This window comes from Rissa tridactyla, chromosome 1 (genome assembly GCF_028500815.1).
Source record: "Rissa tridactyla isolate bRisTri1 chromosome 1, bRisTri1.patW.cur.20221130, whole genome shotgun sequence".
NCBI classification, from domain to species: Eukaryota; Metazoa; Chordata; class Aves; order Charadriiformes; family Laridae; genus Rissa; species Rissa tridactyla.
Genome location: NC_071466.1, coordinates 10,744,982 through 10,770,602, shown reverse-complemented (window position 1 = coordinate 10,770,602; position 25,621 = coordinate 10,744,982). Strand labels below are relative to the sequence as shown.

The 25,621-nt window shown below is 53.1% G+C and overlaps 1 protein-coding gene across 1 annotated transcript in view; it reads right to left on the bottom strand.

The window, feature by feature from the left end:
* Positions 1 to 576: 576 nt before the first annotated feature.
* The window catches only part of LOC128901786 (neuronal acetylcholine receptor subunit alpha-10-like), a 40,420-nt gene continuing 15,375 nt past the window's right edge, over positions 577 to 25,621 (bottom strand). Inside the window, exons 2-6 of the mRNA XM_054183940.1 lie at positions 9,258 to 9,409; positions 8,634 to 8,892; positions 3,130 to 3,225; positions 1,218 to 1,395; positions 577 to 1,061 (exon numbers count right to left, since the gene is read on the bottom strand). Coding sequence (XP_054039915.1) covers positions 577 to 1,061; positions 1,218 to 1,395; positions 3,130 to 3,225; positions 8,634 to 8,892; positions 9,258 to 9,409 — 1,170 coding nt within the window. The remainder of the gene's footprint in view (positions 1,062 to 1,217; positions 1,396 to 3,129; positions 3,226 to 8,633; positions 8,893 to 9,257; positions 9,410 to 25,621) is intronic.

Here is a 25,621-nt window from a genome sequence, read left to right as displayed (position 1 = left end):
TCCCTCAAGGGGCTCCAGGAAAGCTGGGGAGGGACTCTGGATGAGGGAGGGGAGCCATGGGACGAGGGGGAAGGGGGAAGGGGTTTCCACTGCAAGAGGGGAGATTGAGCTGAGATCTGAGGCAGAAATTCTTGGCTGTGAGGGCGGTGAGCCCCTGGCCCAGGTTGCCCAGAGAAGCTGTGGCTGCCCCATCCCTGGAGGGGTTCAAGGCCAGGTTGGCCGGGGCTTGGAGCAAGCTGGGTTGGTGGGAGGTGTCCCTGCCCAGGGCAGGGGGGTGGAATGAGATGATCTTTAAGGTCCCTTCCCACCCAAACCATTCTGTGATTCTATGATTCTACATCTATATTTCTCTACGTCACCACCCAGACAACTGCTCGGGGGGCCGTGACCCCTCAACCCTGCAGCTGGGGCAGCCCCGGCCGAGTCAGGTTCCCGCTCTCAGGCTCCTCTTCCCTGGCGCTGGTGGATCTTCCACCCTGCAGGTCCATGAAGGGCCAAGGGGGGCTCAGGACGAGCCACCCCCATGGCGCACCCGTGGCCACCACTGCCCCTGGGGGCAGTGAGTCCACAGGGCCATCATGCAGCATTGCCCAGGACCAGCACACTCATGAGGAAGACCATGAGGAAGAAGACCCACATGAAGAAGCGGTCCATCACCTTGGCCACCTTCTTCCACTCGCCGGTCCGGCGCTGGGAGGCTCGGTGATGCCGGAAGCAGCTGGCGACGTAGCCCACGTTCCTCAGCAGGCCATCGTGGTGGCACAGGCAGCGGTCCCGGGGACAGCCCCCTGCCTCGGCACCCACCTCCCCCTCCATGGGGCTCTCCCCCGGCCCCCCAGTGTTCTCCCTGCCCGCCCGCCTGCCCAGCACCCGCTGGGGGCTCTTGCAGCTCTCGCCCACCTCGTAGACACAGCAGAGCTGGGCCATGTGGTGGAGGATGAGCCACCTGGCCCAGGGGGGCACGGGCCGGGGCCCCGGGCCGCAGTGGTGGACGTTCATGATGAAGATGGTCAGCGCGGTGGAGGCCGTGATCATGGTCATGGTGGCGATGTAGTACTTCCCTGCGTGGGTAATGGGTGGTGATGCCGCAGCGGGGTGGGGAGAGACCTGTGCCCACCTCCCCCCATCGAAACCCCCCCTGGCATGGGGGGGTGCCCACCACCCCGGTGCAGACGCCCTGGTCCCATGGGAGGGTCCTGGGTGCCATCAAGGCTCACCGATGAGCGGGACGCTCTCCGAGGGCTGCATGCTCTCCGCCACCAGCAGCTGGAAGACGGTGAGGGCCAGCAGCACTGTCACCCCCAGTGAGACCTTCTCCCCGGAGTCGGCCGGCAGGTAGAAGCCAAGGGGTGCCAGGAAGGAGACCATGATGCAGGGCAGGAGCAGGCTGAAGATGTGAACATAGTGACCAAGGATGAGGAAAAGGCTGAGGTACTTAATGCAGTCTTTGCCTCAGTCTTCAGCAGTAGGACCAGTTGTTCCCTGAGTACCCAGACCCCTGAGCTAGAAGACAGGGATGGGGAGCAGAATGAAGCCCCTGTAATCCAAAGGGAAACGGTGAGGGACCTGCTTCAGCACCTGGAGCTGCACAAATCTATGGGGCTGGATGGGATCCACCCAAGGGTATTGAAAGAGCTGGCGGAAGTGCTTCCCAGGCCACTTTGCATCATTTATGAGCAGTCCTAGATAACCAGGGAGGTCCCAGCTGACTGGAGGTTAGCAAATGTGACACCCATCCACAAGAAGGGTCGGAAGGAGGATCCGGGGAACTACAGGCCAGTCAGTCTGACCTCGGTGCCTGGGAAGGTCATGGAACAGATCCTCCTCAGTGCCATTACACGGCACATGCAGGAGAACAGGGTGATCAGGCCCAGTCAGCATGGGTTTGTGAAGGGCAGGTCATGCCTATCAAACCTAAGATCCTTCTACGATAAGGTGACCCACTTAGTGGATGAGGGAAAAGCTGTGGATGTTATCTACTTGGATTTTTGCAAAGCTTTTGACACCGTTTCCCACAGCATTCTCCTGGAGAAACTGGCTGCTCATGGCCTGGACAGGTGTACTCTTCGCTGGGTAAAAAACTGGCTGGATGGCCGTGCCCAGAGAGTGGTGGTAAATGGAGTTAAATCCAGTTGGTGTCCGGTCACAAGTGGTGTCCCCCAGGGCTCGGTGCTGGGGCCGGTTCTCTTTAATATCTTTATCAATGATCTGGATGAGGGGATCGAATGCACCCTCCGTAAGTTTGCAGATGACACTAAGCTGGGCGGGCGTGTTGATCTGCTTGAGGGGAGGTTGGCTCTGCAGAGGGATGTGGACAGGCTGGACCGATGGGCTGAGACCAATGGTATGAGGTTCAACAAGGCCAAGTGCCGGGTCCTGCACTTGGGTCACAACAACCCCATGCAGCGCTACAGGATTGGGGCGGAGTGGCTCGAAAGCAGCCCGTCAAAAAAGGACCTGGGGGTGTTGGTTGACAGCCGGTTGAATAGGAGCCAGCAGTGTGCCCAGGTGGCCAAGAAGGCCAACAGCATCCTAGCCTGTATCAGGAATAGCGTGGTGAGCCGGACTAGGGAAGTGATCATCCCCCTGTACTCGGCACTGGTGAGGCCCCACCTCGAGTACTGCGTTCAGTTTTGGGCCCCTCGCTACAAGAGGGACATTGAGGTGTTGGAGCGTGTCCAGAGAAGGGCTACAAAGCTGGTGAGGGGTCTGGAGGACAAACCTTATGAAGAACGACTGAGGGAGCTGGGGTTGTTTAGCCTGGAGAAGAGGAGGCTGAGGGGAGACCTTCTCGCTCTCTGCAACTCCCTGAAAGGAGGTTGGAGAGAGATGGGGGCTGACCTCTTCTCCCTGGTGACAAGTGATAGGGTGAGAGGAAACGGGTTCAAGTTATGTCAGGGGAGGTTTAGATTGGATATTAGGAAACATTTTTTCACTGAAAGGGTTATTAAACATTGGAATAGGCTGCCCAGGGAGGTGGTGGATTCACCATCCCAGGAGGTGTTTAAAAAAAAGGGTAGATGGGGCACTTAGGGACATGTTTAGAAGTGGCTTTTGTCAGGGTAGGTTAAAGGTTGGACTTGATGATCTTAAAGGTCCCTTCCAACCTCAGCGATTCTATGATTCTATGTAGAAGGAGGCGCGGCGGCGGAGGAGCAGCGTGTAGGTGACATCAGGGTAGGGCTCGGAGCAGCAGCCGTAGGTGATGACGTTCCTCGTTGCCGGTGTTATAGATTGTGGCCCAATAATTGACAGGAACCAGTCCAATTAATCAAATTAGTTTATTAAGCAAGCGGCAGCAAGCAAAACAGCGCTGGGCGGCCGGGGAGTCTTTGCTCCGCCAACGGCGCACACCCACTTCCCGAAAGTAGTTGATTATATACTCTTCTGGTTCCCGTATATGTGTCAATCCTGGTATATTCTGTGTCTGAGCGACGTGTTGCTAGGGGGTCGGTCTTGTCCCGCCTCCTGATGGTGGTGGGGCTGAAGGCTCCTCATCTTTATCAGTGTCCTTGGGGAGACTCTTTTCAGCTTATCTCACAACTTAGCTCTTCCCTTTGAAGTGTTAAAACACACCAGATGCCTGTGATTTAGGCCTTGAGGTGTCAAAGTGCCCCAGACAGCACACCGGATGCCTGTGATTTAGGCCTTGAGGTGTCAAAGTGCACCAGATAGCACGCTGGATGCCTGCGATTTAAGTATGTGAAGAGTCGAAACAGTGTAAGTTTTCACCAGCCTTTAAGAAAGCCTGATTTGATTAACAAACATGATTCTGTTTATTACAATCCCCCCCCCCCCCTTTTTTTTTTTTTTTATTTACCATTTTGTTCATCAAATCTTTGGAGTTCAGCGTGACTTAAAGCTAATGTTTCTTCTATTGCTGGTTCCTGATCTAATGACTCGTATTTAGCCCTGAGAAGCATTAAATGGGCAGCTTCCAGTCTGCCCTTTACAATTTCAATTACTCTGTTCAATATACAAGGGCCAAATGTTAATCCCAAAATTAATAGTAGCATAGGTCCCGCAATGGTAGACAATAGCGTAGTCATCCATGGGGAATAATTGAACCAGGATTCATACCAACTTTGCTGTGCTTCTCTTTCTTTCTTTCTTTTTTCTAATCCTTCTCGTAGTTTTGTCATGGTGTCTCTAACTACTCCAGTGTGATCTGCATATACGCAGCATTCCTCATCCAGAGCAACACACAACCCCCCTTGCTGTGCAAACAATAAGACACCTACAAGATTTAGTAAAATTAAAATTAGAGTGTGGCGAGAAGGGTGGAAACCCGGCCGGCTAATAAGTTTAGTTTGAACACTCACTCCAATTACCCAGTCCTTTTCAGTGCTATCACTCCTCCCGGGGCATTTCGTGCGATTCCCTTGGTTAACACTGAGGCAGTCCTCCCAGTGTCTTTGTACAGTCCCACTCTTTGGGTTCTGTTCTCCACAGCTTTGTACTCCTCTGCCTCGCTCGTCAACTCGGTTGCTTTGAGCCACGAGGGGTATCATCTTCTCGGCAGCAGGGGTAGTCTTCAGGGACTGCATCGATTCCAAAATCCTTCCAACACTCATAACATGGGAATTCGTCTGATTCCTTTCCACAAGTTATACAGTCCTCCCGAGTTCTTTTAGTCTGGATCACCATTAATGCCGCTCTTTTTGCTTCTTGATCAGCAAGATTGTTTCCTCTGACTAATGGGCTTAATCCTTTTTGGTGTCCTTTTAAATGTACTACGGCTATTCCCGCTGGTCCTCGTAATGCTTGTAAGACCTGGATTATTAATTCCTGGTGTATTAATCCTTTTCCTTGAGAATTTATTAAACCCCTTTCTTCCCAAATTTTTCCAAAAGTATGCACTACGCCAAAGGCATATTTTGAATCCGTATATATGGTTCCAATTTTACCTTTTAAAAGTTGCAAGGCTCTTAATACAGCATATAGTTCACAAGCCTGTGCAGACCAACTAGGACTCAGAGGTCCTGATTCTATTACACTAAATGTTTTCCCATCAATGATTGCAAATGCTGATTTTCTCTTTCCTTCAACTACCCGGGATGATCCATCTACAAATAGCTTTTCTCCTTCTCCAAGTTCTTCCTCATCTAAATCTGGTCTGATTTTTGTTTGCTCCTCAATGTTGTAAAGACAATCATGATTTATTTTGTCACTCGGCTCCCCATACAAAAACTGTGCTGGATTCTGCACGCTTGTTACCTCGAGTTCCAGTTTGGGAGAGGAAATTAGGATGCCTTTATATTTTAGGAGCCGGGGCATCTGTTATCCATTTGTCAGCTTTTTGTTGCAAAATTCCCCTGATGTTGTGAGGTGATAATACCCTCAATTCTCCTCCAAAGGTAATTTTATGGGCTTCCTCTACCAAAAGGGCTGCGGCTACTACCACTTGAAGGCAGGTAGGCCAACCCCTACTTACAGGGTCCAGGAGTTTAGATAAGTATCCCACAGGTTTCTTTCTTCCTGCCCATTCTTGTGCTAATACCCCAAATGCGGTCCCTTCATCAACATTGATAAATAGATAAAATGGTTTCTTTACATCTGGCAGGCTCAAAACTGGGGCATTTACTAAATCAGTTTTTAGTGTTTCTAATTGTTTATCATCATCCTCCGACCATTTCAATAATCCATCCTTAGTTAATTTGGTATAGAGGAACTTCACCTTTTTGCTATAGTTCTCAATCCATTGCCTGCAATAGCCAAAGAGACCTAATAATTGCCTAACCTGTCTTTTAGTTCTAGGAGCCGGTAATGACAATATGCCATTCACCCTTTCGGGGTCTAATTTCTTAGTTCCCTTGCTTAGTCTGTGTCCCAGATATTTTACTTCTTTCTCAACAAATTGTAGTTTTGATTTTGATACCTTCAATCCTTGTAAACTCAAAAAATTTAGTAACTTAATACTTTCCTGCCTCACTTTTTCTTCGCTATCACCAGCTAGGAGCAAATCATCCACAGATTGGACCAGTGTGACTCCTTCACTTAACTCATACCCCTTCAGGATTTGTTCTAAGGCTTGTCCGAACAAGTTCGGAGATTCGGTAAACCCTTGGGGCAATACCGTCCGCCGTAATTGTTTCCGATGGTTATCTGGGTCTTCCCATTCAAAAGCAAAGTAATCTCGGCAATCTTCTTTGAGAGGGCATGCCCAGAATGCATCCTTCAGATCTATTACACTATACCATTGATTATCGGGCCCTATTTGACTCAGGAGGGTGTGTGGATTCGCCACCACCGGGAATCTAGCTATTGTTCTCTGGTTAATTTCTCATAAGTCATGTACTAACCTATATTTTCCATCCGGCTTTTTTTTTTCGTTTGTTTGTTTTTTTGTTTTTTTTTTTACAGGCAGGATGGGAGTATTAAAAGGAGACATACAGGGTTCTAGCAACCCCTTTTCAAGTAATCTTTGGATCTCAGGTTTCAAACCTAGCCTCCCTTCTCTAGGAAGGGGGTATTGTTTTATTCTGACTGGTATTTCTGGGTTCCTTATTGTTACTGAAAAGGGTTCAATATCTAACTTACCTACTGTTTCCGGGGTGTACCAGACTTCAGGATTTATTTTCTCTTCATCTATTACTCGTAAGGGACACAGTTTAATTTTTTTTAGTGTTTCATTTTTTACTTCTAAGCCAATTCCTAATTCAATCATCAAATCTCGGCCCAATAAATTATAGTCTGCTTCAGGCATGAGTAGCAGGGACCCCACCCCTACCTTAGAATGGGTTTCAAAAAACACATCCTTTATTACGGGTATTCCAAAAGGTTCTCCTTTTGCTCCAATAACCTGTGTAGTCGCCGAGGATATTTTACATCCTTGGGGCAATTTTTGAACGGTAGATCTTTCTGCTCCCGAGTCCACTAGGAACTCAATTTCTTGTTGCTGGGGACCCACTTTTAGTTTTATCAAGGGCTCTCGTGGTTTTTTTTTTTTGTTTTTTTGTTTTTTTTTCCTCGGGTTCCCAGCAAATAGAGCCCCTGACACCCCTAGTCTTTGAACATTTTCTCATCCATCATTCTCTTTCTGCAGTCCTTTTTAACATGCCCTTTTCCTCCACAATAAAAACAAACCACAGTTCCCCATTCTCTCCCTCTTAAAGGTTTTCGGGTCTCCTGTCTTATCTGGCGAGCTTCAAACCCTTTTCCAGGGGTTGACGTCCTTTGCCCTTCTCTGACTGCAGCTACCAACATTCTGGCTTGTTTCTTATGTATTTCCTCCTCCCTGCGGACATACACTTTCTGGGCTTCCCTTAACAATTCTTCCAAACCCCTATCCTGCCAATCCTCCACTTTCTCCAGCTTCTTTCTAATGTCCGTCCATGATTTAGCTACAAATTGGTTTTTTTCCTACCCCCCTGTTTCTTCTCTCTCAAGTGATATAGATTTACTCTAGTCTCTGACCTTATCCACAAGTGTGCATATTCACTCTCCTCCAGGCTAAAGGGTTCCTTAGAATTAACATAAATATGTAAAGCCTGGCATATCCAATCTTCAAAGGACCCAAAACCGGGCCAATACAGGTGGTCACTTCTAATTTGTTTCCCACCCCAAACTTCCATACAATAACGTATCATTTTTGCTTTATCCTTACCCTGCCTAGAAGGGTAATCATCCCAATATTTAATCATTAATCCTAACAAACTGTCTGGCGGTATCTGGGGTAACCTAACCTTAGGCACCGACCCACCCATGGGATCAGAAGGCTTGCTTTTCTTCTGTCCCATCTTCCGGAGTGCCTTCACACACGCACACAATCTTTTCCCCCTGTTCGTGGCCCAGTCCCTCGCGGGAGATGGGAACCGCACTACTAAGGGGTCCGCACTTGCTCCGTCCTCAAGTGGACGTCTCATACAGGCACACTCCAGGATACCCAACCCCAACCGAACGGATCACCGGCCTATACTTACTCACTCCTGAGTCTTCGTTCGGGTCTTCGTGCACAAAGTTTACAGGGTTGCCGGCTTTTATTTGCTTGCTGCCGAATTTCGAGTTCGTCGGTAGAGGTTTTGGGTGTAAAAACCCCCAACGGGGGCCGCTTACTCAGCGGGGCGCCCCCCTGTGAGGTTTACAGCCAAATTCCCTCTATCCGAGTCACGGCACCAAATTTGTTATAGATTGTGGCCCAATAATTGACAGGAACCAGTCCAATTAATCAAATTAGTTTATTAAGCAAGCGGCAGCAAGCAAAACAGCGCTGGGCGGCCGGGGAGTCTTTGCTCCGCCAACGGCGCACAGCCACTTCCCGAAAGTAGTTGATTATATACTCTTCTGGTTCCCGTATATGTGTCAATCCTGGTATATTCTGTGTCTGAGCGACGTGTTGCTAGGGGGTCGGTCTTGTCCCGCCTCCTGATGGTGGTGGGGCTGAAGGCTCCTCATCTTTATCAGTGTCCTTGGGGAGACTCTTTTCAGCTTATCTCACAATTTAGCTCTTCCCTTTGAAGTGTTAAAACACACCAGATGCCTGTGATTTAGGCCTTGAGGTATCAAAGTGCACCAGATAGCACGCTGGATGCCTGCGATTTAAGTATGTGAAGAGTCGAAACAGTGTAAGTTTTCACCAGCCTTTAAGAAAGCCTGATTTGATTAACAAACATGATTCTATTTATTACAGCCGGCATGCCCAGCGCCTCCCACTCCACGTTCTCCACGAAGTCCGTCAGGTCCCCGGTGTCCAGCCGGTTGTGGAGGTCGATCTGGTTCCCGTTGTAGGTCCCGGAGCCGAAGGTGAGGCGGCACCGCTGCCCATCGAAGGGCAAGTAGGAGACATCCACCTTGCAGGAGCTCTTGGTGATGGCGGGTGAGTCCCACGTGATGTGCCCGTCGGAGCGCAGCACCACGTTGGTCTCCACCGAGCCGCCAAAGCCGTCGTCGGTGCTGGGGGAGGGATCGCTGTGGGGCCAGGATGGCCCCGAGCCCCACGTGGGGCAAGGGTCTGCGGGGCCGGGGCCGAGCACTGGTCCCCAACCCCGTGTCCCCTCCCCACGTCACCCCCAGGAAGAGGGGGCTCGCTGCCCCTGGTCACCCCCGTGGTGGCACATCCCAGCTGCCAGGTGGGTGGCACACCAGGCTGATGCCAGCACCTCCTGCCGCCGCCTTCTCACCCAGTCGAGGTGACCGTCTCCCCACATCCCCCACACCAGGACCCCCCCTGCTCCCCGTTGGCAACACCCCCAGCCCCAGCCTCAGCCCCCCCAGCTCCGGGAGCAGCCGGGGGGTGGGGGAGGGCGAGCAGCACCCACTCGTTGTAGAGGATGATGATGTGCGGCCGCCAGACGTAGCTGCTGGGGATGCGGATGCTGTCGATGCCGCCGTAAGCGTCCTTGTCCCAGGCGAGGTGGGCGTCCAGCCAGGCCTGACGGACCCACAGGTAGGAGGTGAGGACCTGGTTCACCTTGTCCTGCCGAGGGCAGAGGGTGGGGGAGGGGGACAGGGACAGACCTCGCTGCCCCCGTGTGGAATAAATGCTACATTGGCTAAAAACACAAAAGTACAGCATTGTTCACACAGGAAGGAAAAGTAGAAAATCAAGAGGCTTCTGAGGGAGAAAACAGCCGCAGCTGGCATGAAGAATACAACACCTGTGGTTCCCTGATAAGCTACATGAGGTACGGGACGGGATGCAATTATTCCGTGGCTTTACCTTAGGATGTATAGCGGATACGGGAATGGGATGATACCAGGAAACAGATAAGCTGCCAATTAGCTGCCCGCTCCATACTCGGAGCCAACATTTTGCCAAATTTTGATGAAATGCTGTCCTTTGTGCGAACTTTGCTCGTTAGAATGTCATTATAATACCAAAACACACCTCCACCCCGAAGGCTACCCGCCTCCAAGGTGCGACCGCTCCTTCTTGAGCCTGCGCCCTGAGCTTCTCGTAAACTAGACCTTTAATTGTGAAGCGAGAAAAATTTCCACCACTCATGATAAAAGTATGTATGACTAAAGTCACTCAAACTCCACCTCGAAGATAACAAATAGTAGAAAAATAGCCCGAGAGAGGGGGGATACCCAGGGAAGACACCATCGCAAAGAATTCCATCACTGACTTCTGGGAGCAGGCAACGGGCTGAGCCTCTCTTCCCCCCCACAGGGACGCCTTTGGGTAAGACTTAGATTATACCGAGGGCTTCCTCGGGAAACTTAGAAATTTCTCTAGAGACTCTCTTTTCTACATGTATAGCCAGGCTGTATCTTTAGAACTTTGTCCCGCGTTTTGTAGATGTAACAATACTTTCATTTGCACGTGCTTTGCAGACAGTGTATTTATCACCGGCTGCCCTAAGAACCTATCTATCTGTTGCTTAAATAAACTGCACTTTTTGAAGTAGCTTGTCCTTTTGGTTTCTCACTGAACGCGACCAAAGACTCGAGAGTGGCCGTGCTAGTTCATGAGCACGACTGGACTGAAGGTGCAGTCCAGTAGTAGTGTATCCATCCATCCAGCCAGCCAGCCTGTCCAGGGCCCTCTGTAGAGCCTTCCTTCCCTCAAGCCAATCAACACTCCCACCTAGTTTGGTGTCGTCTGCGAACTTACTGAAGGTGCACACAATCCGCTCATCCAGATCATTGATAAAGATTTTAAACAAAACTGGCCCCAAAACTGAGCCCTGAGGGACACCACTGGTGACCGGCCGCCAAGAGGATTTCACCCCACTAACCACAACTCCCTGGGCACGGCCATCCAGCCAGTTTTTAACCCAGCAAAGAGTACACTTGTCTATGCCACGATTCGCCAGCTTCTCCAGGAGAATGCTGTGGGGGACGGTGTCAAAGGCCTTACCAAAGTCCAGAGAGACAACGTCCACAGCCTTCCCCGCATCCAGCAGGCGGCTCACATGGTCATAGAGAGAGATCAGGTTGTTAAGCAGGACCTCCCTTTCCTAAACCCATGCTGGCTGGCCCTGATTCCGTGGCTGCCCTGCACTTGCCGTGAGAGCTCACTCAAGATGATCCTCTCCATGATCTTCCCTGGTACCGACGTCAGGCTCACAGGCCCGTAGTTCCCCGGATCCTCCTTCCGACCCTTCTTGTAGATGGGCGTCACATTAGCCACCCTCCAGTCATCTGGTACCTGCCCTGTTGACCAGGATTGTTGATAAATGATGGAGAGAGGCGTGGTGAGCTCTCTCGCCAGCTCCCTGAGTACTCTTGGGTGTTGTGGAAGAAGATCAAAGCACAGTACCAGCAAGAACAGGGAGTCCGCATGCGCTCCTGCTAACGAGGACTCTTTTGCTGCCAAGGATTCGTGATAACAAGGACTCTCTTGCTGCCAAGGATAAGTTTAACAATGCTACTAGTACCGCTATTTCTGAGTTGTTGCTGGATGTAGATAGTATTCGATATGCGATGTTGCAAAACAGAACTGCTACTGATTTTTTGCTTTCAGCTCACAGACATGGTTGTCAAGATTTTAAAGGACTGCATTGTATGAATCTAAGTGACCACTCCAAATCCATCCATGCCCAGTTGCAGGAACTGCACCGACCGAACCAGCAACTTGTGGAGACCACTGGGTGAAATCTCTTTGCTGGCTGGACTTGGGGGTGGGGTTGGTTGAAGCAAATTATACTCATTGCCTGTGTGGAAGGAATTTGTCTGTTATGTTTAGTATGCTGTTTGCCGTGTGTAATAAGCATTATACGATCAGTTGTAAATGCCGCTTTGCATCGTACCCTCGTACGAGTTGTAGAATATGTTGCTCTAAAAACTATGTGTGTATCCATGAGAACCCGACCTTCACAGAAGAAGCTAAGACGGGATTACAACAATGTAGTCACGTATCAGACAGCCGCTGTTAGCAAAGCTGGATCATGAGTTTGGTGAGACTCGCTGCATACGCTGGCCACGCGTGCAGCGACTCTGGCCTGTACTTTTCTACTCAGTCCAGTGCAGGAGAGTCTGGTGGGACTTGCTGCGTGCACTGGCCACGCGTGCAGTGACTCTAGCCTGTACTTCTCCACTCAATCCAGTGCAGGATATAAGGGGGCTGTCTCGGGTCAGAGACGGGGAGAGAGACATGAGCGAGGGGGAGAGAGACATGAGCGCACTTTGAAGATACAGGGGATGCCCTGAAGCACTGTGTCTGCCCCCGCCCCCCCCCCCATAAGTTCTATGTTCATTAACCCCAACAGCTCCGAAGGCATTACAGCATGTTGCAAGATAAGATATAGTCTACTACTGCTGCAAGACGCATTGAACACCTTCCTACAAGAATTTCAACTTTATGCCCTGATAGGACAGTGGGATGATGCACTCGCAAAGAGCCTGACTGCACTAGAGTGGGTATTTTTGCCACATACCTTTTCAAAACCAGTAACTACGATGATTGAAATGTTACCGCGATTGTTTTTCCAGGGTCGTTTGTGCTGTCAGCAGCTTTCTGGAATGGATCCAAGCCACATACATGTCCCCACCAAAAAGGATGACCTTGACCCTTGGTTAGCACAAAGTCTTAACCTCCTTAGTACATTATATTGGGCAAATAAATTATTCTTTCCCCTGGCACAGACTATTACAGTCACTTTCACAAATTCCTTTACAGCCGCGCATCCTGCTAGCACCAAAGCCTCTTGATGGCACCTGTTCGGTGTTTGCAGATGGTTCAGGGACACAGTAAAGGCTTTGGACTTATTTCAACAGGAACTGCTAAATGTAGGCAGAATCTCAATGTGTTACTGGTATTGTTCAAAGACTTGAAGGAGCATTTCTAAAACAAGTAGAGAACCAATGGTTATTTAGTCTCTTACTGCAATTACTGTTGCTTTTATGAAAAAGACAGTTTCCTTATTTTATTGTCCAGATACGCTCTCATAGCTGTTTACTTGGCCCGTTAACTGAGGGAAACACAGTTGCGGATTATCACACTGTTGGTAACAACTCCCAACATTATGCAGCAAGCTAAAATGTCGCATGATTTTTTTTCATCAAAATGCGAAGGCATTGAGGAAGCAATTTTCTTTGACACAACAACAAGCACGTGATACTGTGTGAACGTGTGCCGGTTGTCAGCAGCTGGCTCCTCTGCCATCCTTTGCGGGGGTTAACCCGCGAGGGCTTACGCCTGATGAACTTTGGCAATCCGATGTTACGCGCATTATGGAATTTGGACATGTTTCAGTTGATTTGTTTTCTCACTTTGTTGTAGCTACTGCTCATACAGGAGAGAAGGCTTGTGATGTTATTCGACGTTGGTTGCAATGCATCGCAGTCGTGGGAGTACCGAAAACTATAAAAACTGATAATGAACCAGCTTATGTGTCCGCTAAAGTACAGGTCTTTTTTTTTTTACAGATATGAGGTATTAAACATGTCACCAGTATTCCTCATTCCCCGACTGGGCAAGCAATTGTGGAGCGTATGCATCATACTTTAAAAACCATGCTTGCTAAACAAAAAAGGGGGAATCCCGTAGGTATGACACCTCAAGAGTGAGTGTATAAAGCAACTCATGTTTTAAGTTTTCTAAACATGTCTTCTTTGTCATCCACAGCAGTAGAGCGACATTTTGTAAGAAGTGTTGAATGGCCTGAACAACCAAAGGTGTATTATAAGCACCCTAAATCGGGGTGCATGCTAACCACAGATAATACTGCAACAAATAGAAGTTGCGAGCAAGACAATTCTGTAATGATTTGTACTTCTCATCCGTCTCTTTGCTTCGGCTCAAAATGCAAGTATACAAGAATGTAATCAATCTTATTGTGTAAAGTTAACGTGAGTAAGGTATAAAACAGCAGTAATATGGATAGGGAATCGGCAAAACGCATTAAAAACACGTCTTTCTCTGTATTGTGATTGGGAGTACAACTCTCGAAGACTTTGTGTTACATCTCTCCCCTGGAATACGTTGCTACATGGCTGAGAAATGGTTAAACACCATCTCCAAGGTGCTTTTGACATGTCGTTGCAAGAAAATATTCGTCCTTCAAATGACCAGCTAAAAGCTCAAATACTAAACATTCAAGACTTAATGAACCGCAATGTATTTGAAATATTACAAAAGGATTTCTCGTGGGTAAATCCAAAGAAATTGGCTTTCTGGGCTAAGTTTAGGAATCTGGGTATTTATTGCCTTAGCAGGGTTCTTCTTGATTCTGTTTTTAATTGTGTTTAGTATGATATATAACCTGCTAAGAGCGTCACAACGAGTAGAAGCACGAGTCATGGCCACCTTGTTAATAAATGGTCTGGTGTTAAACAAAAAAGGGGGAGATGGGGCAGATCTACGAGCAGAGGCCTGCGTACGGCCAAAGACACAGTGAGCAGAGCACACAGTAAACACAGAGCCAAGAGAACAGTTCGTACCTTCACTCCATCCTGTGACGACCATATAACGTTCCCGAATCTCGGACAAAGAATAGGGCTAAGTATTCTTCCTTCGCTGGGAACAGCCATGGCATTGAATATGTTGAATAAGATAGGGTGTTGGGCAAGTAAACAGATAAACCTTACAACTGAAATCATATCTAGCTTGCTCACTGATGTTGATAGCATTCGGCATGCTACGTTGCAAAATCGAGCGGCTATTGATTTTTTGCTGTTAGCTCAGGGTCATGGATGTGAAGATTTTGAAGGTATGTGTTGCATGAACCTTTCCAACCACTCATCATCCATTCATAAGCAGTTGCGGGATCTGAAGGATAACATGTCCAAATTAAAAGTGGTCAAAAAGGTTTCGATGATTGGTTAAGCTCATGGGGTATAACGGGATGGTTATCAGATTTACTAAAGCAAGGGCTCATGCTATTGTTGGTTATATTACTATTGGTTATGGTAGCCTCGTGTGTTCTCCGCAAAGTGACTGACATGATAGAAAATGCCATGCATAAGGTCTGGCTGGCTCAAGAAGAAAAAGGGGGGATTGTAGGAATGTGTCTGAGAGAAAATGGTCACGTGAGCCAGCCTCCCTACTATGAGAGATTAGAGCAAGAGCAAAACAGGTGGTAGAAGATGGAATCAGTACATGGCAAAAACGGGAACTGAGAAGGCAGAAAACATGTTGTGCTAATGACTAAGCAATTTACTATGCGAATTCTTGTAACCAATCTGCTGTGTGAACGAACTGCATGGACAGCGCGTGGACAGCGTAACTAGCTAATCAGAAATAAGCGAGTCGCGTGTACGGCGACAACACAGGGTATAAAAGGTGATGATCTGTGCTTAATAAACGGCTTCTGTTGGTTCACATTGGATCGTCTGGAGGCCAGTTATTTCTCCTCACCTAGCCAGCCTCGGAGCAGATCTCTGGGCGGTAGTCTTAAATAGTCGTTTAGCCCTAAACAAGACCTGCAACGTATTCAGGAGACATAACACTAGGAACATGCTGGTTTGAGCATCCCAAGGATATTCAAAATTCTCAAAAGCTGTCATGCCTGACCCGAAGGAGAAAAGCCGTTTCCATCAGAGGTGACACGATAAGGGAATGACTGAGACAAAGAGGCTCCAGCAAAGGCTTGTAGAACATCTCTTATCACACAGACAAAAGGACAAAGTGATTCCTACTGGATTAGCGTCTGGAAGGGTAGTCATACATTTAACCAGGGCTAATGACATTGAGCAATTTTTTTACCAAAAAGGAAAGAAATCAACCAGTCAGATAATCCCTTTAGGTGTAGCATAAAGAGAAGCAAACAGCGGCAGGACATGCGGCAAGAATTTTAGGCGCCTCGCACAGACTGTAAACCCTGGAGTACCCAACCAACGGGAAAGAGGGGAGGGAAAAATTGGGCCGGGATTAGGAAATAAAAAGGTGTGGTGTTTCAAGAACGGAAAGTGTGCCTACTTGCTAGGTCACCCGCTCTTGCAAGAGCGTGAATAAAAATGTGCCTCCCAGAGGATTCTGCCTGAGCCTATTTCATTCGGACCGGAACTTATTTCTCCCACCATTCTGTGTGTCCAGAGAAGGGCAAGGGAGCTGCTGAGGGCTCTGGAGCACAGGCCACGGCGCCGGGCCCTCAGCCGCCCCACAGCCGGGCGCAGCCCCGCCGCAGGCCCCGGCCCCGGCACCGGCCCGGCCCACAGCGGCGGCTGATGGCGGCGCTCGGGGGTTCCCTCACAGGACGCGGCGGTGTTCCCCCGCCTCCGATTATTAACTGCTCCTAATTTTTCAGACAGGCAGAGATGATCTGTTACCGAGAATCCCAAGGGAGATCAAGAGAGACTTCTGGGCCTTGGGATGACTAGGAAAGGGCTCAGGAGCGCAAGTCGTGTTCTCCTCTGTCGTTGCAGGCCCAGGGAAGGATGAGGAAAGCAACAGGAAGAGCCAGCAGATCAATACCTGGCTGCGAGCCTGGTGTCAGTGGCAGGACTTTGGGGTTTTTGATCACAGCATGGTTTGACAGGACAGCAGGCCTGTTGGAGACAGATGGGATACACCTGCCTCAAAAGGGGAAAAGGATCCTTGCACAGGAGTTGGCAGGGCTCATCAAAGGGGCTTTCAAGTAGATTTGAAGGGGGAAAGGGATGAATCCGGCAGCAGAGACACAAGGGTCGTTGATGGGTTAGAAGCTACAGCTGCGCCTGGGAATGGTCAGGTAGGAGTGAAGCCTTCTTCCAGCAAAAAGGTGTCAGGACCAGTAGGCCAGCTGAAGTGCTTCCACACCAATGCCTGCAGCATGGGCAAGAAAGAGGAGGAGCTGGAAGCCATTGTGCAGCAGGACAGCTATGACGTAGTCGCTGTCACGGAAACGTGGTGGGCTGACTCGCACGACTGGAGTGCTGCATTAGATGGCTACAAACCCTTCAGAAGGGACAGGCAAGGAAGGAGAGGAGGTGGGGTGGCCCTGTATGTTGGGGAGTGTTGTGAACATCGAGACCTTAATGATGGTAAACACTGGGGTTGAGTGTTTCTGGGTAAGAATGAGGGGGAGGGCCAACAAGGCTGATATGATGGTCTGTTATAGACTGCCCAACCAGGACAGAGAGGCAGGTGAAATATTCTGTAAGCAGGTGGGAGAAATCTCACGATTGCTGGCCCTTGCCCTGGTGGGAGACTTCAACCTACCAGATATCAGCTGGGAACACCATACAGCTGAGAGGGAAGAGTCTTGGAGGTTTCTGGGGTGTGTGGGGATAAATTCCTGACACAGCTGGTGGGGGAACGCACTAGGGAAGGAGCCCTGCTGGACCTGCTGTTTGTGAACAGAGAAGGACTTGTGGGGGATGTGATGTTGGAGGCCGTCTTGGGCACAGTGACCATGAAATGACAGAGTTTTTGATTCTTAGGGAAGCAAGGAAGGGTGCCAGCAGAACTGCCACCATGGGCTTCTGGAGGGGGGACTTTGGTCTTTTCAGGAGCCTGCTGGAGAGAGTCTTCCTCTAGGTTTGGCTCAACACCCAGAGGAGAAGTGAAAAACTGTCTTCTCAATGGAAGACGACAGCGAAGCTGAGCAGAATCGCTGGGCTCACCTACCTGATGTCTGTCTGAGACGTGTCTTCCATTGGTCAGACGACAGGGACAGATGTAACGCTGCCTTGCTCTGTAAAAATGGAATTGGGCCCTGCACTCGGGATCCCTCCCTCCTCCACAAAAGATGAAACTGGAATTTGGACTACTGGGGGAAGCCCCGTCTTACCAAGAAAATACTCAATGGCTTTGGCTAGGCGGTTTTGTGATAAAACACATGGACGCGTGTGCGACGAGCGAGGGAAACAAGCAGTCGACTCAATATGAGTGATAAAGCAAGCTTCAGCTTTATTGCAGCTTCATCAGACTTTTATACTCTTATACTTAGATATGCCTATTTGTCTTACAACTATTGGCTGTGCGCTAAAGATTACATTATTCATACTCCTCCTACATGCAGTTTCTTGGGTCCAGGTTTGTTCCTGTTCTCTCACAGTCTACTTTCTCAAAGTTGTTTATCTGACTTAAGGAAGGTCAGCACGGCCTTCAGCATCTTTCTTATCAGCGTGACTCGGAATTCTCCATGCAGGCAGGCATAGCTTACTTCTGACAATCCTGCATGGCGCCGTGTCCGTTCTCATATAGCCATTCCTCAACACGGGTGACAATTTTTAACCAGATTGAGAAAAGGTGGACAGTCCCCGGAAGACATATGGCAGTAAAGGGGATTGTGAGTTCTTGGCCCACAGGTTGGAAGTTTTCCGGTGCAAAACCCAAGCAGGAGGCTGGAGGGCAACCGTGGTCATACTTCCCATTCCAAAGGCTGCAGATGGGTTATGCTGACGTGCCTCCTGTGGAAGGTGTTAAGCACCCGCTGGTAATCATGGATCAACCCTCAGGAGGAGTAGAAGCTTTTCCTACCAGGAAAGCTGATCCCCCAGGAATGGTCAAAGCACTTTTGTGGGAAATCATTCCCAGATACTGACTGAAATGAAACCAGAGGATCAGACAGGGGTTCTCATTTTTCAGCAGGAATACTAAATAATATCTATAAAAGTTCAGCCTGGAGAAGAGAAGATTGCGGGGAGACCTTGGAGCCCGTTCCAGCCCCTCAGGGGGCTCCAGGAAAGCTGGGGAGGGACTCTGGATGAGTGAGGGGAGCCATGGGACGAGGGGGAAGGGGTATCCAGTGCAAGAGGGGAGACTGAGCTGAGATCTGAGGCAGAAATTCTTGGCTGTGAGGGCGGTGAGCCCCTGGCCCAGGTTGCCGAGAGAAGCTGTGGCTGCCCCATCCCTGGAGGGGTTCAAGGCCAGGTTGGCCGGGGCTTGGAGCAAGCTGGGCTGGTGGGAGGTGTCCCTGCCCAGGGCAGGGGGTGGCACTGGGTGGGCTTTAGAGGGCCCTTCCCACCCAAACCATGCCCTGAAGGGGTGGGGCCCTTCTCCTTCTCCTTTTCCCCTTCTCCTTCTCCTTCTCCCTCCCTTCTTGTTATGGTTTGAGAAACCCACCACAATTTCTTGTCCTTTAGACAACTACTCTCTCACCCGATGACCTCTCCCCACCCGGGAAGGGGAATTGGGGAAAAACAAGGAAACAGGAGGGTTGCAATAGAAATCGATTTAATAGGATAAAACTAAAGAATTAACATTAATAATGCTAAAGAAGCAGTGTCGATCCCGATATCAATATAAAATACCCAAGGACTACACCCAGCCCATTCCATCAGCAGGAAGCCGTGCACTCCCAGCAGGGGACAGTCAATGGGGGACACTGCGAGCACTGTGCCTGCGGGAGGAAGGGAAGGGCTCAGGGCTCCGAGACCGCGGCAAGGAGTTCTCTGGACCACCGCCATCAAGGGAGAGTCGAACTACACAGCAGACTTTATAATTTATATTAAATGTGATGTTCGTGCTATGAAATAGTCCTGTTGGCAGCTTGGGGCAAGTGCCCTCCTTCTCTTGCTCTTCCTCATCCCCTGCTGAGTGTCACCAAGGGGGGCCCTGACTGCCCTGTGATGTCACAAAGCGGGGCTCTGACTGCCCCACGATGTCACAAAGGGGGGATGTGCCCCCCTGCCACACTATAAAAGGGGGACGCGGTCCCCACTGGAGCCGTCAGCGGATGCTGGGCACCGCAGTCTGGCATTGTCTGGGCAGACTGCAGCCTCGGCCTCTGACACCCCAGCAGTCTTGCGGGTCCCGTCACTGGGGACCCAGGAGGACACTGGGGAGCCGCATTGCGGTTCTGTGCTGGTGACTCGGAGCACCGCAGCCACACCGGAGTCGGTGCCATGGGGCGCTCTGACGCCGTGTCTCCCCTGGGCCCTCTCATCCTGATCGTGACAGGGCTCAGCATATTCTCATCTGTGCTGCAGAGCAAGCGGCTTCAGGTAGGTGACTGTTGCACCACACTGTGCTGCGGCGTGGGGTGGCGAGGGATGGCATGGGGTGGTGTGGGGGCCTGTGGTGTGGGACTGGGAAGTGCTCCCGTCTCACCCAGCTCCTGGGGACCTTGCAGAAGTGGTGGAAGAAGAACAAGAAGAAGCGTCAGACAAGCAAGACAGGAGCCCGGCCAGAGAAGCAGAGCGGTGAGTGGCCCCAGTATGGAGCACCCTGCAAACGGCCGACACCCCACGGCAGCCCTGAGCCGGGGCTGTGCAGGGGGCTGCCGGCCGCTCAATCTGTCTCCTCCCGCTGCAGCTTCTCGGGCAGTGGATGGAAGAGTGGAGAAATCCCGGCCCAAGCAGGAGAAGCGGTGAGTGTGGGGGAGACCCCAGATGCTGCCCCAGACCCTCACCCCGTGCCCTGCCCCTGCCTGCGCTGGGCAGCCCTGCCCACCGGCCAAGGAGGGGTGCTGCCCGCGGGTCCCGCTGGGCTCCGGGTTGCAGCGGGGTCTCTTTCTCCTCCTCTGCAGGGCGAGTGCGGAGGCCTTGAACAGGAAGCCCCTCTCCCCACGGGCCCCGCTGGCCACCATGGACTCCATGACAGACGGAGGCTCCTCTTCCTTCAGCTCCCTCTACTCCTTCCCAGAGCCCTGGCCTGGTGCAATGGCGGAGCTGGCAGCGCTCAACCGCTCAAGACCCCGCTGTACCCCCAGGGCTGTGAAGGGGAGGGTGGAGGAGCCAGGGCCAGCCCTCTGCCAGGAGCCCCCACAGGAACTGCCGACAAGGACCAAGCAAGAGCCGGTCCCCAGGGAAAGCAGGGACAGGGCGCAGAGCCCTGTGCACACGCAGCCTTCACCCTGCAGCCCCCCAGCCATGGCCACGGACCAAGGGGAGCTGGTCATGGAGCTCCTCCGCTGTTTCGAGTGCACCCAGGAGATGGCCAGGCAGTGCTGTGAGATGCTGAAGGTGCTGCAGGCCCGTTGGCAAGGGGCAGCGGGAGCCTGTGACCAGAACTTCCCCGGGGAGCCCTTCCATCCCCTGGGCAGGATGGAGGCGCAGCAGCAGCTGGGGTCCACAGTGAAGCCCCGGCACCTGGGAGCGGAGTGGCCGTGGGTGGATGCAAACACGGATAAGGCTGAGGATGGGGACATGGACAAGGAGAAGGACAAGGGACCAGACACAAGTGTGAAGGAGAAGGAAAGGAGCAGCCCTGTGGAGCTCGGCAGGGGGAGCCTGGCGGAAGTGAAGAGAAACAGCAAGATGGGGCCGGGCGAGAACAACTCCATGGGGCCAAGCACCAGCAGCCCCCCAGGCTCAGGCAGGAGCACCCCCATGGATGCGGAAGGGAGGAGGGACAGGGTGCAGAGCCCCGTGAATGTGGTTCTACCGCCCAGCAGCCCCCCAGCCAAGGCCACGGACGACAAGTTGCTCTACTTGGAGCTCTTGGACACTGTCAAGACCTTGGAGGAGGAGAGGCAGCAGCGCGACGAGGTCGTGGACAGGGAGTGTGACCAGGCGTCCCCAGGGCTGTGCCCGCTAGGACGGTGCCTGTGTCACTGCTGCATCCGGCTCTGCCACCGCCTGAAGGACTGGTGGAGACGCTGCTGCCGGCCGCGCCGTGTCTGCTTCAGCAATTTCCCCTAATGGGTGGGAAGTGTGGGGCCGGGAATCCCCTGGGGTGCCCCTCTTGTCAACCAATAAAAAAGTCAGTATTTTCTCTATCCCTGGTGCTGTGGTTCATCCACCCTTCCCGCAGCTGGGGGTGTTACCCCCTCAGTGCCCAACCCCAGTGCGACAGGCTGGCACCCACGAAACTCGGGGGGAGGTGGTGGCTGATACACCCCGATGGGTGTGTTGGCGCCTGACCCCTGTCCCAGTTGAAGTGGCTGCAGGTCCCCCTGGACAGAGGGAGATGGCCAGGAGAAGGACCCAGAGGGAGACGGCCGGGACAGGGACCCCGGCGCAGCTGGGGATGCTGAGGATCGGGCCCTGCTCCTGGCTTAAGGATGCGGAGGAGAAGTGATCCCCCCGTCAGGTGCTGCCCGTGGGCCCTGCTGGGGTCCAGGGCGCAGAGGGGTCTCTTCTCTCTCCTCCTCTGCAGGGCGAGTGCGGAGGCATTGAGCAGGGACAGGGTGCAGAACCCTGTGTACATGAAGCCTTCACCCCAGAGCGCCCCACCCCACCCCACCGCCCCCCAGCCATGGCCTCGGACCAAGGGGAGCTGGTCGTGGGGCTCCTCTGCTCTTTCGAGTCCACCCAGGAGATGGCCAGGCGGTGCTATGAGATGCTGAAGGTGCTGCAGGCCCGTTGGCAAGGGGCAGCGGGGGCCTGTGATTGGAACCTCCCCGGGGAGCCCTTCCATCCCCTGGGCAGGATGGAGGCGCAGCAGCAGCTGGGGGCCACAGTGAAGCCCCAGCACCTGGGAGCGGAGCGGCCGTGGCTGGAGCTCCACAGACCTGATGGCTGCGGGTGTTTAGAGCATCGAGGGGTTGAGTCGTAGTCGGGTTTTCTGCTGCGTTCAGGCTGTTTCAGCCACTTACCAGCCCGATCTCCAGCCGAAACAGGGCTGGTTTTTGGTTTTGGTGCTGAGCTCTCGCTGACGGCCTCATGCAAGAGCATTAACTTGGGTTTGGCTGAGCATCTGCCTGCACCCAAGTGCGGTTCGCTCACACAGCAGGGCTGCACCCCTCACCGTCTCCTACCCGCGCAACAACCTGCACCCGCCCCTGAACGTGGCGGCTTCCTCTTGTGCGGCTCCAACGGCAGCTTCCCCTTCAAATTCCCCCACTCCAACCCGGCGAGAGCCCTGCAGCTGCTGCGGGACCCTGCCAGCCACCCGCGGCACCCAAGTGCTGCCCCACACCCGCCATGGGTGCTATGATGGACCCCAGCACTGACCTGCCCTGCCCTGGGTGGGCTCCACGAGCCCCGCACTCTGTCACCAAAGGCATCGAGGGCCAGACCCCTCCGTCCCTCCTGGGCACCATCCTGGCCCCAGCCAGCACCCGGAGGGGACGGGGTGGGGGCTGCCCCGCTCCCCTGGGACCCTCAGCAGGGCTGCTGGACACTGGAGTGGCGTCTCGGGGGGCTGCAGCAGACCCGGCCCCTGGCCCGGCAGGGTGGCAGGCACCGGTGGGGACACAGGAGGAGCGGAAGGTGTCCATGTGTATATATATATATGGTCCAGAGGAGGCCCCGGAGATGCTGGGAGGGCTGGAGGCCCTCTGCTGTGAGGACAGGCTGAGAGAGTTGGGGGGTTCAGCCTGGAGAAGAGAAGGCTCCACGGAGACCTTGGAGCCCCTTCCAGTCCCTCAAGGGGCTCCAGGAAAGCTGGGGAGGGACTCTGGATGAGGGAGAGGAGCCATGGGATGCGGGGGAAGGGGTTTCCACTGCAAGAGGGGAGATTTTGCTGAGATCTCGGGCAGAAATTCTTGGCTGTGAGGGCGGTGAGCCCCTGGCCCAGGTTGCCCAGAGAAGCTGTGGCTGCCCCATCCCTGGAGGGGTTCAAGGCCAGGTTGGCCGGGGCTTGGAGCAAGCTGGGCTGGTGGGAGGTGTCCCTGCCCAGGGCAGGGGGTGGCACTGGGTGGCCTTTAGAGGTCCCTTCCCACCCAAACCATGCCCTGAAGGGGTGGGGCCCTTCTCCTTCTCCCTCCCTTCTTGTTATGGTTTGAGAAACCCACCACAATTTCTTGTCCTTTAGACAACTACTCTCTCACCCGATGACCCCTCCCCACCCGGGAAGGGGAATTGGGGAAAAACAAGGAAACAGGAGGGTTGCAATAGAAATAGATTTACTAGGATAAAACTAAAGAATTAACATTAATAATGCTAAAGAAGCAGTGTCAATCCCGATATCAATATAAAATACCCAAGGACTACACCCAGCCCATTCCATCAGCAGGAAGCCGTGCACTCCCAGCAGGGGACAGCCAATGGGGGACACTGCGAGCGCTGCGGCTTCGGGAGGAAGGGAAGGGCTCAGGGCTCCGAGACCGCGGCAAGGAGTTCTCTGGACCACCGCCATCAAGGGAGAGTCGAACTACACAGCAAACTTTATAATTTATATTAAATGTGATGTTCGTGCTATGAAATAGTCCTGTTGGCAGCTTGGGGCAAGTACCCTCCTTCTCTTGCTCTTCCTCATCCCTTGCTGAGTGTCGCCAACGGGGGCTTTGACTGCCCCTCGATGTCACAAAGCGGGCACGTAAACCCCGGCCACACTATAAATGGGGGACGCGGTCCCCACTGGAGCTGTCAGCGGATGCTGGGCACCGCAGTCTGGCATTGTCTGGGCAGACTGCAGCCTCAGCCTCTGACACCCCAGCAGTCTTGCGGGTCCCATCACTGGGACCCAGGAGGACACTGGGGAGCCGCATCGCGGTTCTGTGCTGGTGACTCGGAGCACCGCAGCCACACCGGCGTTGGTGCCATGGGGCGCTCTGACGCCGTGTCTCCCCTGGGCCCTCTCCTCCTGATTGTGATGGGGCTCAGCGTATTCTCAGCTGTGCTGCAGAGCAAGCGGCTTCAGGTAGGTGACTGTTGCACCACACTGTGCTGCGGCGTGGGGTGGCGAGGGATGGCATGGGGTGGTGTGGGGTGCCATGGGGGGCTGTGGTGTGGGACTGGGAGGTGCTCCCGTCTCACCCAGCTCCTCGGAACCTTGCAGAAGTGGTTTAAGAAGAAGAAGAAGAAGCGTCGGACAAGGAAGACAAGAGCCCGGCCAGAGAAGCAGAGCGGTGAGTGGCACCAGCACCGAGCACCCTGCAAACGGCCTACACCCCACGGCAGCCCTGAGCCGGGGCTGTGCCGGCAGCTGCTGGCCGCTCACTCTGTCTCCTCCCTCCGCAGCTTCTCAGCCAGTGGATGGAGGAGTGGAGAAATCCCGGCCCAAGCAGGAGAAGCGGCGAGTGTGGGGGAGACCCCAGATGCTGCCCCAGACCCTCACCCCGTGCCCTGCCCCTGCCTGCGCTGGGCAGCCCTGCCCACCGGCCAAGGAGGGGTGCTGCCCGCGGGTCCCGCTGGGGTCTGGGGTGCAGCGGGGTCTCTTTCTCCTCCTCTGCAGGGCGAGTGCGGAGGCCTTGAACAGGAAGCCCCTCTCCCCATGGGCCCCAATGGCCACCATGAACACAATGACAGACAGAGGCTGCTCTTCCTTCAGCTCCCTCTACTCCTTCCCGGAGCCCTGTCCTGGTGCAATGGCGGAGCTGGCAGCACTCGACCGCTCAGGACCGTGCCATCCCCCCAGGGCTGTGAAGGGGAGGGTGGAGGAGCCAGGGCCAGCCCTCTGCCAGGAGCCCCCACTGGAAATGCCTACAAGGACCAAGCAAGAGCCGGTCCCCAGGGAAAGCAGGGACAGGGCGCAGAGCCCTATGCACACGCAGCCTTCACCCTGCAGCCCCCCAGCCATGGCCACGGACCAAGGGGAGCTGGTCATGGAGCTCCTCCGCTGTTTCGAGTGCACCCAGGAGATGGCCAGGCAGTGCTGTGAGATGCTGAAGGTGCTGCAGGCCCGTTGGCAAGGGGCAGCGGGAGCCTGTGACCAGAACCTCCCCGGGGAGCCCCTCCATCCCCTGGGCACGATGGCGGCGCAGGAGCAGCTGGGGGCCACAGTGAAGCCCCGGCACCTGGGAGTGGAGTGGCCGTGAGTGGATGCAAACACGGATAAGGCTGAGGATGGGGACATGGACAAGGAGAAGGACAAGGGACCAGACACAAGTGTGAAGGAGAAGGAAAGGAGCAGCCCTGTGGAGCTCGGCAGGGGGAGCCTGGCAGAAGTGAAGAGAAACAGCAAGACGGGGCCGGGCGAGAACAACTCCATGGGGCCAAGCACCAGCAGCCCCCCAGGCTCAGGCAGGAACACCCCCATGGATGCGGA